Here is a 14901-nt window from a genome sequence, read left to right on the forward strand (position 1 = left end):
TTCACCATGGTTCTCTGAAGCATTAGGGACCATATGAAGCTTTTTCCTATGATGACCCATTTCTCAATAACCTTGTGGAGTGGCTGCCATTGCCATCTTACAAGTGAGAGAAAACAAAGCTGAACCCAGAGAAGAAAGCCAAACGTACAAAGGTAAACCTCGACAGGTGGAAGAAACGCTTTCCTAAGGGAAAATATATTCAAATCATTAACAAGTTTCTGAACACAGTGGAGACATACAACAGGTCAGAAACAAAATAACTGAGTGGTATTAAACCAAATCCCGCACAACTCTGTGTTCTACTTGCCATTCTTCCCCAAACACTCACTCCATCAACAGACGGCCTGCCATACGCCCAGCAAGCCCGTGAGTCTCCGATTTGGGTTGTTTTTTCTATTCTGTTCTACAGCTATTTGGCAGGGAGTTGTTGCCGCCACTTTGTGTATCCCCAGAGCCCCCAAGACTGGGAAAGGTAACGCATGGTCAGTTCCACTTACCATCCTCTTCAAAATCTGTGACACTTCCAGGTAGAACTTGAAGAGGAAGCTGATGATGAGAGTCCTCCTGAACTCCACCCTCCCACCTGGGGCTGAGCCTGGGAGGGAGACTTCATCCAGAATCAGCCTGCAAGCTGTGTCCAGCATCTCTTCATCCCAGCGCCTGTGGGCGTCAAAAGAGAAGACTCCTAGCCCAACAGGACTCACTACCTCACAGGCTCAGTGAGCTTGTAAGACAAATAGCAACAGTTTAATGCAGCAGAAAAAGAGTACAAACTCCAGAGTCAGGCAACCCAAGTTCAAATCACAGACCACCACTCTCAAGGTGTCTGGCCTGGGCCCACCAGTTCATCATCTCTAAAAGGGCAGTAATGGTAGAACACAGCTCCTGGAATGGTCGTGAGAAAGAAATGACAACTCATGTTAAGTCCTCAGCCCAGGAATAACTGCTCCCTAGATCACTAGAACATTTATTGCATGCCAGGTTCTGTTTTACGTACCTTATCTGTATCCATTCATTTAATCCTCTCAACTGTCCTATGAGGTGTGATTATCTCCCTGACTGATAAGGAAACTGAGGTACTGTAAGATTAAGCAAGCTGAAAGAGATCACACAATTTATAAGAGTTGAACTGAGATTTGGACGCAGGCAGTGTGGTTCAATCAAGATCGTGGTTTTAACCGTTAGTCTATTACTTCTGAAATGTTAACTGGTACCTAGTAAATGCTCAAGAAATAATGGCGACTAGTATTACGTATAGAAATAAAAAAGTTAGGTATGCATGTGCATTTAGCAAGTTATTATAAAACAAACTCCCATAATCTATCTTTCATAAAGGTAAATTATTCTCTTATGATAAAGAATGCAGATTTACTCATTTTGCTTACTGTGTCTATATACTATTGGGAGATGGGTTCACACACACACACACACACACACACACACACACACTATATGGTGTCCACTTCAGAATTCACTAAGACACATGGGAATAATCATGAGATCTTATTGGAATTCCATGTCATTAAACAGAAAATAGTAAGCATTTTTCTTCTTGTAATTACATGACACCACAGAAAGAGCTGCTCTATTACTTGGAGACTAAGGACATGAATCCATACCTTCCAATGAGTTTCTGGCAGGAATTCTTTGCACAGATGGTGGTTGGACCAACGCCTCCATATGCAATGGATAACTCTCTAATGATGCCATCTCCTCCTCCAAAAAAAACTCTCATTCCCGAATTGACTATCGCTAGCGCATTCTGTTGCCGCTGGGCTTGTCGGAAGGCTGACACAAACTCCCACTGAAAGCAAAAGTGAAGTGGCACCTATAAAAGCACACTGAGGGACAACTGTGCACAAGGCGGTTTGTTTATGTTGCCTCATTTGACCCTTGCCACACTCTCTGTTATGGGCCAAATTGTGTCCCCCCTCAAAATTGATAAGTTGAAGTCCTAACTCCCAGTACCTCAGGATGTGACTGTATCAGGAGATAGGGTCTTTAAAGAGGTGATTAAGTTAAAATGAGATAATCAGGGTGGGCGATGATGCAGCATGGTGGTGTCCTCACAAGAAGAGGAAATTTGGACACGGACACAAACAGAGGGAAAGCACACGGAGACACAGGGAGAAGATAGTTATCTAAAAGCCAAGGAGAAAAGCCAAGGGAAAACCAACTCTGCAGCACCTGGATATCACACTTCCAGCCTCCACAAGTAAGAGTGTAGTTAACCACCCAGGCTGTGGTTCTTTATTATGGCAGCCCTAGCAAATTCATACACCCTCCAAGGCAAGCTTGATTATTCGCATTTACAGATGAGGCATCTGTAATTAGGAGTGATTCAGTAATGAGCTCAGGGTCAAAGTAGGTCTAAAACTAGGATTCACTCTTGAGTCTGACTCCAAAGCCCTTCTTCTTACCATTAAGTTCTATTGCAAATTTATAGCCTCTTCAAAACCTCAAGATATAAGTAGAAGTATAGTTTCAAGTCTTATTTAGGAAAAAGCCTCATGGGACAAAGTATTTTTAAAAATCTGTAAGAAAGTAACTTTAGAGGCTGGTTTGGGTGGGGGGAAGGTGGGGAGGGAGAAAGAGACACAGAGAGTGAGAGAGAGGTGGCGGGCAGGGTTGGGGAGGAAGGTAGAGTCAAAGGTCTCCAGATTCTAGCAATGATGGGGGGTATATAACACAAGTGAAACCTAACTATTCACAAATCCTCATATTCTCCACTGCAAACACTCAACACCTTTTCTTAACCCACCCTATGTTGGAATTAACAAGCTGTGCAGTCACAAGTAAAACGAAAAAATTGAAAGGACATTCTCACCTTCCTCAAATAAGGGATGTTCACTGAGATCAAGATTTCTTCAGGCTTAAGGTCAGCACTGGGGCACTTTCTGAGAAACTGCTCATTTAAAGGAATCTGTCGTTTTCCTTCTGTGGAAAGAAATGACACTTTCCCTGGAATCTGTTCTATTAAACAATCAAACTCCCAAAACTTGGGAAATAATTCTACCAAATATCACAGGAAATTTATTGTTTGAGGAAAAAAGTGCTCTTCCTATGTTTAAAAATCTTTCACCATGAAATGGCATCTTGCAATGTTTCTTCCCAACTAGGGCCCACCTTTTTTTTTTTTTTTTGGCTTCCTTGCTTGATTATAAATAAAAATATCTAGCAGAGTAGACCAGAGGTCAGGTAGAGTCGGACCTTAGCACTCTTTCTGAACAGCATGATTCATTTTGAGCTTTGTAAGAAGGGAGAGGACATTAATATCCCTTTTGATATTCTAATAAAGTCATTCAACAAACATTTATTTATAACCAAGAACCCTACTTGATACAGTAGTGAATAAATAAATTGCCTTTAATGAATTTTTATACTAGTGGGATGCAGTCTTATTTGTTTATATCTTTTCTCAGCACCAAAAGAATTTCTGTTCTTTAATCAGTATATTGGGGGGAGGAACTGTTTAAAGCTATAATGAAATAGGACTTTGGGATAAAGCTAAGAAGCTTTTGATGTTCATATTTACATCACAAAACCTATTTCTCAATAAATGATTTTTTTAAAGGATGTTACTTAAATTGATAACTGAATGTACACCTTCTTCCTTAAGATAATTTTGTGGTTTAGACGACATGAAGAGTAGGCATTTAACAATGCAGGCAACAGAAAGTTAGTACATATTTCTAAATGAAAAAAAAAAACAACGGATGTATAGAGGACCAATGAAAACTTCCTAATAATTGTCGACAAAGTTAAAATAAAAGAAATAACTGAAAAGTCCTGGACTTAGTTTCAAAAAACAAAACTCAAGTAAATAAATATAGAATGAAGCCCAACCACTGTTCAATAGAAAAAGGTCTGCAGGCTTCCATCAATGACAGCATGAGCACATAGCATGACGTGGGTCTCACACACTCCTGTACCACCCGGAGAAAGTCTTTGACAAAGGGGCCCAATCGTTGTCAATAGCCTAGAGTTCTCTCCACTATTCAGATCACACCGGGACACTAGCCAACACTGGTCAATGTCAGGTGACCAGTATGGGAAAACATCTAGCACAAGTCCTCAGAAAGAAAGAGATGAAGACATTGGGTGTGTGTGCATTTAAGACCAGACTGACCAACTTTCCAAGCATCCAGAAAGGCAGAGGAATTATTAATATTATAAAGGATAGTAATTTTCAAAACTGGACTTCCTGCATCCCTAGAGAGGCAAAAGGGTAGGAGGAACAGGGTTTAATAGTCCCTAAGAAGGAGCTGTCACTTACCTTTTGATAGCAAGTTGAGGGTACAGTTGCCCACGGCGAGGAGGGGGTTCAGATCCGAATCTGGATGCCTGCTCACTATGTGGCCCCCTAAAGACTTTTTAAAATAATGGGTTATTTTCACTCCACTTATGTAATTATAAAGACACAAGTGGTAAAATAAGAATCAAGCAAGACTTTGGAAAACTATTCTTTTTGTCTGTTCCAAAAGAATGAAAATGTCATGATTTATCAGGGACAGTCATTCATGGGACACATACTAGATGTTACAGTCATCAGATACATACAGCCATGTTCCTGATCTGGGATCCAGCCAGAGTTCCCAAATGCTTCAAGAGAGCATGGTACGTCTGTGTCTTCTCCTCCGGGAGCTTCAGGATCCCATTAGCCAGGACGTCCTTCACCTGAGCCAGGCTGAGGGCAGCACCTAAGGTCAGGCCTGAAATGAAATCATTTGTAGATAACGCAATGTGATCATTGCTGACCTGGAAATGTCCATTAGATTTTAGACTACAGATATGGGATCTTTATGCTAGATACATGCTACCCTGCGTACTGGTGGTCATGGTGGTGACGGTGGGAATAGTGGTTGGTAATGGAGGTGTTAATGATGATGGTGAAGGAGGTGATGGTGCTGGTGACAGAGGCGGGGTTGAAAGTGATGGAGGTCATGGAGGCTAAATTTTCTGAATACTCACTGGGTCAAGCACTATGCTGAATGCTTCACAGAATCTTCTTGAATTCTAACAAAGCTCTGAAGTATTAATAGCCCCCCACACACTGAGATTCAGTTAAGTAACTTGACTAAGTTTTTCAGCTAATATATGACATGGTCAGGAATTGGACTCCAGAGCCAGCCTCCAAACCGACATTTCATTGCTTCTCATCATTGTCATTAAATCAATTTCCTTTATTGAAATGGAAAAGCCAGTTTGTAAGCTGCTTCATACGTAAACTTGTTTGGTTACTACTGTGCTTCTGGAGAGCAAAGACTCTCATCTTTATCTTCTACCCAGCACTTAGCACAGTACCCTTCACTGAAGAGCTGTTACATTTCCCTCATACAGCAGACATAAAAGTTCTTCAGTGAAAACCCGGCTCTTCAGACAATTAGTATCTCGTATAATCATAGAGAATTCTTCCCTGAGCCTCCTCCAGTTATCACCTTACAAGGGAGTCTCTCTGTATATTCTAAGTATGAATAAGACTTTTTTTGCTTGTCTGCTGATCAAAGCAAATAAGCTGATTAATGCATTTCAACTAAGAAAATAGGGACCTTAAGAACTCACCATTATCTGTATAGTTTACAACACTCAGTTCTTCAATTCTATCAGGAGAAATTATAACTGGGTGAAAGATGCCTTTAAATTTCATGTCAGGCCCTGAAGGATTAGGAAAAAAAAATAAGCAGACTGAGATGAAGGGGGGCTGACTGCCTTTTAAATTTTGAAATTGTGATTAAAACTGATGTCTTTAAATATATAAAAATTACATATCTATTGGTCTGTTCATTGCCAAATCGCACGCACAGAGAACGGACGGGTGGATTTTCACTAAACTTGGGGAACTCTTTGGACTCGTCAGCCTTAACACTTGGCAGACACGTCCAAGACCACGTGTGGCATACTCAAAATTCTCCTTGGGAAGACTCTAGAGACTCCTCAAAGAAGTAGGCAGTCAAAATGAGTTTACAATGGACACCATAGGAAGAGCCTGTCACTGCAGTTTAAGAAAACCTATTATGGCCATTGAGACACCACTGAGAGAGGAAACAGCAATTTCAAATACAAGCCCCAGATCAGTCTCTACATGGAAAGACAGGACAGCTGTCACTGGAGCTGCTGCTGCTAATTTGTCATGGAGCAGGCCTCTTGGGTACAGCTCTGTGCACTGCTCCGGTTAGGGCAACAGGAATTCACTTATGTGATGGAAATTGTAAAAGCCTCTTGAGCAGTGCTCAACTCAAGTATAAATGATTTAAAATGTTATTTCAGACTGCTTTTTCTGAGAACATGCATATATGAGGTTTTCTCCTCCCCAAAGCCCTTTTCCTCAGTTTCCTCATAAGAAGTCCCTGGGGATCTACATACCCACAGAGGTGTTCCCCATGACAACCGGGGCCTGGGGATACTTGACTTTGGCTTCTAGAAGTTCCTTCAGGGTCACTGGAGAAATCCATGTCATTCTATCACCACCAAAAATCCTGGTCCTTTGTGGTTGTTTCTCAGCCATTGTCTATTGAAAAAGCAGTAAAGATTCAAGATCATCTTGTGATAATATTTCCACCTGTTTCTTCTCTGTCTTTACAGGAACAGAGACAGGAGATAGAGATCTTTTTAAAAAATAAAATAAAAGTGGGACTTCCCTGGTGGCACAGTGGATAAGACTTGGCGCTCCCAATGCAGGGGGTCCAGGTTCGATCCCTGGTCAGGGAACTAGATCCCACATGCCACAAGTAAGAGTTCGTATGCCACAACTAAGGAGACCATGCACTGCAAGTAAGACCCAGCTCAGCCAAATAAATAAATATTAAAAAAAAAATCATCATTGGAAAAAACAAAACAAAATAAAATAAAAGTCACCTAAACGTAGAGCTTTACTAGGAATCAGAGTACAAGATAAAATGTGACAATATTTTACTCCTTCTGGAGACTATTCCAATACATCTCCCTTTGGTGCTTTTATATCTCAAAAGAATCCATTTCAATGCTTAAAAATATTTTACATGCTTAATTTCGTCAAAACATTTAATGGAAGAATAAAACTCAGCAAAACCGGAAGTAGAAAACATGTCTAAACCTACAGATGCTGTGATGTCTTTTCAGGACATTTTTTAATACATACCATCTGCTGCTTCTTACGTTCAACTGTCCCCTGGTGGTGACTCCACCCTCATTCCCCCATCTCTGCCCTGGTCCCATACTCTTTAGACCTTGGACTGAGAATGGCAGGTGGATATGACCTATTCGCCAATCAGCTTTCGAGAGGATCCATAAGCAAATATCCTTCCTGGCATTTCACCGTGAATTCCTCTAGGATGAGCTCAACTTTGTCTTACTTACCATTAGCTCAGGAGGAAATATCAATTCCTGAGTTGGATCCAATGGCAGAAACTCCTCTTCTGAGAAGAGTTTTAGATTTGTCTTAAAAAGAGAAAGTACCAGAAGTTATTGTCATCAGGCAATTCTCCCTACTTTAAATCCTTTTGTGGAATAAGGTCAGATGAAGATAGGCATAGAAGAGACAGACAGACAAAAAACCCCACTGGTCAGCCATCGTACCTGGGCTCTAAGCCAAGGGCTCTAACACAGACCAGGTCACCAGCATCTCAGTGCAGATGCTGGTGGGCCTCCAAAGCCCTCAGCCCCTGCACATGCTCCTTGGAGTCTGGGGGGAGCACAGGAGGCAGCAGCGTGAGACACAACTGAGAGCCAGAACACTCTCCTGAATTGCCACCTCTCTTATCACTCCCTGCCCTTCCATTTCCCTAACATCACCACTAGAAAAAAGACTTGAAGAAGGCTTTTTTTAAACTAAGAGACAATAAGAGATCAATGTGTTCTCCCTCTTATAGGTAGTTGTATGTGACTGAGAGTAACATCAGGAGTGAGGGATGAAGTTGTTAGGTTAGAATTTTTTTTTTTTTGATAGACATGGGGTGAGAATGGGGGAGGGGACATGCTACACACCTCAAATTAGCTACCTTACACAGCCATTTAACCTTCCTAAAGGTAAGTTGGTCTCTACTCATGTCCTGAGAAAATCTTATAAAAAATTTACATTTCACTGACCTCATTTCCTTCCTCAAACTCTGGTAATCCATTTATTCCTTGATCCAAACAGCAAACCCCATTTTCTTTACTTTGATAGCAGCCAGAAATCTAGTGGGTGAAAAAAACAAATAACCAAGAATTTATTGTTGATTCTACTAAATATTTTTTCGGCTTTACTGAGATATAATTAACAAATAAAACTGGGTATATTTAAAGTGTACAATGTGACTATTTGACATGCGTATACTTTGTGAAATGATGACCACAACCAAGTTAATTAACACATCCATCACCTCACAGTTACCGTGTGTGTGTGTGTGTGTGTGTGTGTGTGTGTGTGTGTGTGTGTGTGTGGTGAGAACACTTAAGGTCCACTCTCTTCACAAATTTCAAGTACACAACACAGTATTATTACTATAGTCACCAGGCTGTAAAGATCTTATAACAAAGTCTGGCACATGGCAATAAATATTAACAATGGTTGATTTAATATTTCATTAACAAGAAATAATTTATTAATTTATTATTAATAATTTACTAATAAAGAAATATTAACAATAACAAGTGTTATTATTATCACCCTGTGCTTACGATACACTGCTTTCATCATTTAAATTCCAAAGGGCCATCTTATGTCCCTCATTTCAACATTGTTTGTTCATCTATTCATTCAACAAGCATCGATTGAGTGCCTAATTCCGTTGGTGCACAGTGACTCAGCCTCTGCGTCAAGCAGACCACATTCTGGTGAAGAGACGGAAGAGCGAATGGGCAATTACACCACCGTGTGCCCAGCGCTGTGATAGGGGTGCGGGAGCAGCGGGGCAGGGTACCCAACCCAGACAAGCAGGTCAGTTAAGACCCCTTGGAACAATGACCCACAGCCAATGTCGAAGTGCTCAGGTGCTGCCTGTGTGGCTACAGGGCAAGCTCAATGAACCAGGGTAGGCGCCCTGCTCAAGATCAAGTAACAAACAGCAATTACGGACCTTGAGATAAGAAGTAGCCCTGCATTAGTGACAATGGGCTATTCTCCTAATCACACCTGCCAACCCGCACCATTTTGTTTCATTGAGGAAAAAATATACTCAAAAACGTGTTCCTTTCTACTCACTTTACAGAAAGTCTTGCATGCATCGATTATAGGCCTGTATCCAGTGCAACGGCACAAGTTACCTGAAGGGGAAAAACCCAACTCTGTTAATCAAGGAACCTAGAGAGAGGCACCGTCTGCCAGATGCATGCTGGAAATAAGGACCCCATCCAAGAAGGAAGCCCTGTTTGACATTTTGGTCCCCAAATCCACAAAGTCGGATTTTTTTTTGTCAGCTACTTGGGATACTTGGTTGATAGTCTTGAGGTAATCTAACAACTCAGCTATTTGTACTTTCTCTCTGTAAACAGTTTTTATATCCTCTGCTTGTGACAGGTGCTCAAAGAACACAATGATTGCAAGCCAAGAACTCTTGGTCTATAGGCACATTCAAGAGCTAAGCTTCACAACCCAAATGCCCATCAACAGATGATTGGGTTAAGAAGATGTGGTATATATAGATATAATGGAATGTTACTGAGCCATAAAAAGAGAATAAAATACTGCCATTTGCAGCAATGTGGATGGACCCAGAGAATATTAGGCTAAGTGAAATAAGTCAAAGACAAATACTGTATGATATCATTTATATGTGGAATTAAAAAAATAATACAAATATACAAAACAGAGACAGACTCACAGTCATAGAAAACAAACTTGTGGTTACCATAGGGGAAAAGGAAGAGGAAAGGTAAATTAGAAGTATGGGATTAACAGATACAAACTATTATATATAAAATAAACAACAAGGATTTACTGTATAACACAGGGAATTTTACCCATTATCTTGTAATAACCTATAATGGAATATAATCTGCAAAAATACTGAATTACTATGCTGTACACCTGAAACTAACACAATATTGTAAATCAACTATACTTCAATAAAAAAAATTTATTTTCCATATGCAGTAAAAGACAATGTAAATAAAGCTACATTGTACGTCATTTTTTTTGATATTTAAAAATACTGCTATTTTGATATTTGATATTTAAAAAAAGAGCTAAGCTGCAGTTGATAGAAAGATCAAAGGCATTATATAGTAGCAAAGATAATTTTTAAACTCTGGAAGCAATTGGGCACACAGTTTATTTACAGTAAATCATTAGGCCAGTGCTCCTCCACAGTGGTCCATATCCCATGTTCTCCTCCAACCCCCAAACCTGGCATCTATTTAAAACACAAAGCCACTGAAGCCAGCTGTCTGGGGTTGGGTCCCAGGAATCTTCATTCTTTACAAACTCCTATGTAAGTCTTAAGCACCCGAAAATTTGAGAACCCCTTGTCACTTGTTCACATCACAAACGGCCACGAGATCAAATGCATAATAAGACTTAAGGGAAATAAGGCAGAAGACAGTTTGTGTCTTATGCACCTCCCCTTTCTACTTCTGTTTAGTCCTGTCTTCCCTGGAACACTTTCACAGAGGAGCTGAACACATGAGCTTTAGGCCCATGTAACACGGCAGAGAAATAAGGTCCCTGGGAGACAGCAGACAAGTAGAGCCATGGAGAATTTCACCAGAAATAGGATTCGGGAGGCTCTTATTCTTTAGAATTGTTCAGAGTCTTGTTAATGAAGGCCTCCTCCAATGCTCCCCCCATCCCCCGCTACACACACACACACACACACACACACACACACACACACACTGAGCTCCTGAACTTGATAAACTAGCTCCAGATAAAGGCAGTTCTTTGAAATAAGTATCACCAGAAGATGTCAGTCTCTTTGATTTCATGTTGTATTCATCATGAGCCCTCTGATAACTTCATATTGCCCTGAGAGCACCCACCCAATAGGAGAGAGCAGCATGTGGAGATAACTGGACCGTTTCCAAGGGTAAATGAATAAACTGGCTTTGTAATTATTATTAAAATAAGCAAACAATAAAAAAGGGAGACGACTCTTATAGATTAAGAGAGACTTGAGAAATATATCAGCCAAGTGCAATGTGTGGATCGTGTTTGAATCCTGATTTGAACAAACTAACTCCTCCACTTATTGGTGGCATAATTTTTAGTAAATTACTCTCTTTAAACCTCAGTTTCTCCATCTATGAAATGGGGGATAATAATAATGCCTACCTTATAAAGTTATCATAAAGAGTAAATGAGGTAATGTTTATATAGCACTTAATGCAGTGTGTGGCACCTGATAAATGGCTAATGTTAGCTATCATTATCAACATCATTTAAAAATTAAAGCACACACACATATAACCTACCACCTAGAGCATCAGTTAACTGACTCAGGGTGGGCTCTGGATGGTTCCTCAGCAGCGTGTAGATGGACATCACCATCCCAGGGGTGCAGAAGCCACACTGTGTGCCATGACACTTGGCAATCCTCTCCTGGAAGCACAGAAAGGTTGAAAGGCAGAATCTTGGGCCTGACCCGAGACCTAATGAATCAGAACCTGCATTCTAACTAGATCCCTGGGTGGTTCACATGTACATTAAAGTTGGAGAAGAAGCCCTGGAAAATCCTTCTCAGCCTTGGTGTCTCCCTTTCTTGGGCTGGGGTGGCCGTGATGACTGGTCCTCAACAGCTTTTGAGCTTCATTGAAGGTTCTCAGCTTTTGAACTTCATTGAAGGTTCTCAGCTTTCAGAATCACCAGGGGAGCTTTAAAATTTCCAAGGTCCAAGCAGTACCCCAGACCATTTGACTGAGAATCTCTGGGGGTGGGGCACAGACATGTATTTTTTAAAGATTCCCAGGTGTTTCAATCTGTAGTCCAGAATGGGAATCACCGAGATAAAGGAAGTCCTTCAAAGAAATGAACTGAATTATATTCAAGTTGAGGGGAAAAAACCCTTTTATTTCCCAAGTGCCTTTATCTGCCCCTATTGCCCTAACACTTCAGCACACAGGGACTCTTTTACAAAGTGCCATCTTTAATCCAAAAACAATCAAGAAGGAAACATTGCTTTGATTTCTCTTCCAAATCTCCCCCCAGCCCCCAGCCTGTTCTCTTTGGAGTCTAACTTCAAAGGTGCAACCCCACTTCAGAAGCCGTCATCTGTCTACACTGCAGCCAGGAGATGGGCGGCAGGTACTAAATGAAAGGGTGTCTTCATGCCTCCGAACAGCCGTGTCTCACAAGCATAACCAAGCAGAATCTGCTCCTTCTAGGTAAAGAGGTTTCATAGAAAATAAACAGAACCCAAGATTTCTTCAAGCACAGAGAATTTGAACTTTGGCCATTTTCTATGTTGCCCCTATCTTTTTCCTCTTCCACCCTCTCCTCTTAAGTGGTACTCATTAACTTAGATAAAAACAAGTAGCAACAGCATTTTTCTGGGCAATGTATATATAATTGAAAGAGTCAGGAGTCTGAGGTGCCCTTTCATTGAGGCAAGGTTCTAACAAGGTGCCTCCTTAGGAGAAAAGCTTCAAAATTCATTAACAACTCCTATTATATATCTTCCGAACAAGCCCTAAATTTAACAAATCTTTTTGGTAGCTGAGATTTTCACTCAGCTTTAAAATCATGTTATTTTCCTCTTTATAGAAAAAAAAACATTAAGATTATATCCCCCAATGCACTTGGCTCTCAGTTCTTTATAAGTTTGGAAAATGTAAAATGGACAGGTCCCATCTAATTAGAATACAGAAAACAACGCTAGTGATGTCAAGATTTTTTTTTTTTTAAAGAGGAAGTTCTCTAGTCTTTCAAAAGTATTTTTCTAAGAAGTCAGTCACATGTCCCAGGTTTCACTCCTGGCCCCCAGCTTGGTGTCATCTGTTGCCTGTGACCAAGCAGCAGGGCTCATTGATCTACTGTATTCATTTCAAGAGCTCATCATGTCATTAATGGTTTTCGAAGCACAGAAACCCTGTGAAGAAGAGGTGCATCCTCACCTGAACAGGATGAATTCTGGTCTTGGTGCTTCCTATGCCTTCCACTGTGGTGACGGCAGCACCATACAGAGAACAGATGGGAATCAGACAGGCGTTGGCTGAATAATGTCTTCAGAATGAAAAAGAGAAGCACAAACTACATTGTATCCAGTGGGAAAGGAGCACCTCCAACATGGCAGGTTTTGTATAATGTCCCAGGCTTTGCATATACATTTTGTCCTTAGCTCATGGCCATTTTACAGAATAAGACTGTGAGGGTCAGAGTGAGTTGCTCAGGATCACAGCTGGAGTGTCAGATAGGATTCAAATTAGGCCTCCTAATTCTAACTCAAGAACAGTTTCCACTAACGTTGTTTTTTTCTCTTGATTGAGGGGCTGACATTCTCCTCTCCAGTCACATGTGACAATCACCTAGAGCATATTTCATCCTCCAAGCAGATGCTGGGCAAGGGGTTAGTTGGGCAATAGAGTTAAATTGATATTGTGCCTCAGAAGAAGAAATAGGGTGTGGATACAGAACTCCTCAATCCCACAAACCTACTGCTAGAAAATGTCTAACTCAAAACGACTCCTAGAATGTTCTCATTTACCAAACAAAATTACAGATGAACAATAAATACATGAAATGAACGTTCAACCTCAAAAGCAATCAAGAGAGATTCAAATTAAGCAATGAAAAATCATTTTTATCAAAGAAAATGACAAAGGTTAAAAAAATTGTAATATGCATTATTAGCAAAGGTTTGGGAAAATGGAATTCACATACTGCTGAAAAGAATGTAAACTGATAGAGCTCTTCTGAGAGACATTTTGCTGGAAGGCATAAAAACTTAAAGACGCACTCACTCTTTTATCCTCTAATTCCATCTCCGTGGATCTATCATAAGGAAATCATCAGAAACATAAATATAAACATATATATACACATGAATGCTCACTCTCCTTATAATAGTGAAAACCAAAAAATAATCTAAGTGATCACTATTTGGGTGTTGGTTTTGATACACCCAATCAACAGAACATATACAGCCATTAAAATTATATTTATTATTTTGAAAAGATACTCATGAGAAGTTCAGCAAAAAATAGAGGTTTCTAAGCTGTATAGGCAGTATGCTTCCTTAAGTATACACACAAAAGAAAGACTGGAAGAATATTTTTCATTTATTAAATAAATGTAAATATTTATTGAGTGCCTACTGTGTGCCAGGTGGAGTACCAGGCACTAGGATTCATTGGTGAACAAGACAGATAAAATCCCTGCCTTTGTAGAGTATATATTCTAGTTGAGGAAGATAGACAATACATAGGTACATAGACAATACATACATACACAAACATATGGTGAGAAGTGCTATGAATACCTTAATATAGGCGAAGGGAGTAGGGAGTTGCCGAGGTGAGATGGGGCACTGCTATGGAGAAGGTGATCAGGGAGGGCTGAGAATGTAACATTTTTGCTGGAACCGGAATGATTTGATGCCCATCAATGTATCCCCAATGCCTATCACAGTTCCTGTCACATAGTAGGTGCTCAATGCATATTTACCAAAGGAAGAAGAAAAACAAAGTGCAAAGCTACAAAATTTCAACCATATCTGGACTTTGCAGCAAGGTACCTTATCCTCTTGGTAATGGGGTTACATCGTGATATCATCACCGTGCAGGCACCACAGCCTCCCGCTCCACAGCCATATTTAGTTCCTGTGAGTCGGACTGGAAAAAGCACAGTTAAAGATAATGTGTTTTCCATAATTCTCTTTGTGAAATAGCTCTGACCTTAGGAGACAACACCATCAAAGACTCTTAAATGTACAGTCAAGCTTGATACTTATTTATCAGATAATGTATGTATGTCTTAGCTGCTATTATTTATAATCTTGTAAATTCTTGATT

The 14901-nt window shown here is 40.3% G+C and overlaps 1 protein-coding gene across 6 annotated transcripts in view; it reads right to left on the reverse strand.

The window, feature by feature from the left end:
* Positions 1-14901, reverse strand: part of AOX1 (aldehyde oxidase 1) — a 70343-nt gene that overhangs the window by 46086 nt on the left and 9356 nt on the right. For 5 of the 6 annotated variants that reach the window (XM_073807418.1, XM_019939179.3, XM_073807417.1 and 2 more), the window contains 13 exons: positions 14625-14721; positions 13006-13114; positions 11368-11494; positions 9161-9222; positions 8065-8154; positions 7336-7416; positions 6364-6508; positions 5563-5655; positions 4561-4712; positions 4277-4370; positions 2828-2937; positions 1620-1804; positions 498-660 (listed from right to left, as the gene is read on the reverse strand). In XM_073807418.1, the coding sequence (XP_073663519.1) occupies positions 498-660; positions 1620-1804; positions 2828-2937; positions 4277-4370; positions 4561-4712; positions 5563-5655; positions 6364-6508; positions 7336-7416; positions 8065-8154; positions 9161-9222; positions 11368-11494; positions 13006-13114; positions 14625-14721 (1508 nt within the window). Of the gene's footprint in view, positions 1-497; positions 661-1619; positions 1805-2827; positions 2938-4276; positions 4371-4560; positions 4713-5562; positions 5656-6363; positions 6509-7335; positions 7417-8064; positions 8155-9160; positions 9223-11367; positions 11495-13005; positions 13115-14369; positions 14584-14624; positions 14722-14901 lie in introns of those variants that run through there. The other variant, XM_073807420.1, reaches the window with a different exon arrangement.

This window comes from Tursiops truncatus, chromosome 7 (genome assembly GCF_011762595.2).
Source record: "Tursiops truncatus isolate mTurTru1 chromosome 7, mTurTru1.mat.Y, whole genome shotgun sequence".
Classification (NCBI taxonomy): domain Eukaryota; kingdom Metazoa; phylum Chordata; class Mammalia; order Artiodactyla; family Delphinidae; genus Tursiops; species Tursiops truncatus.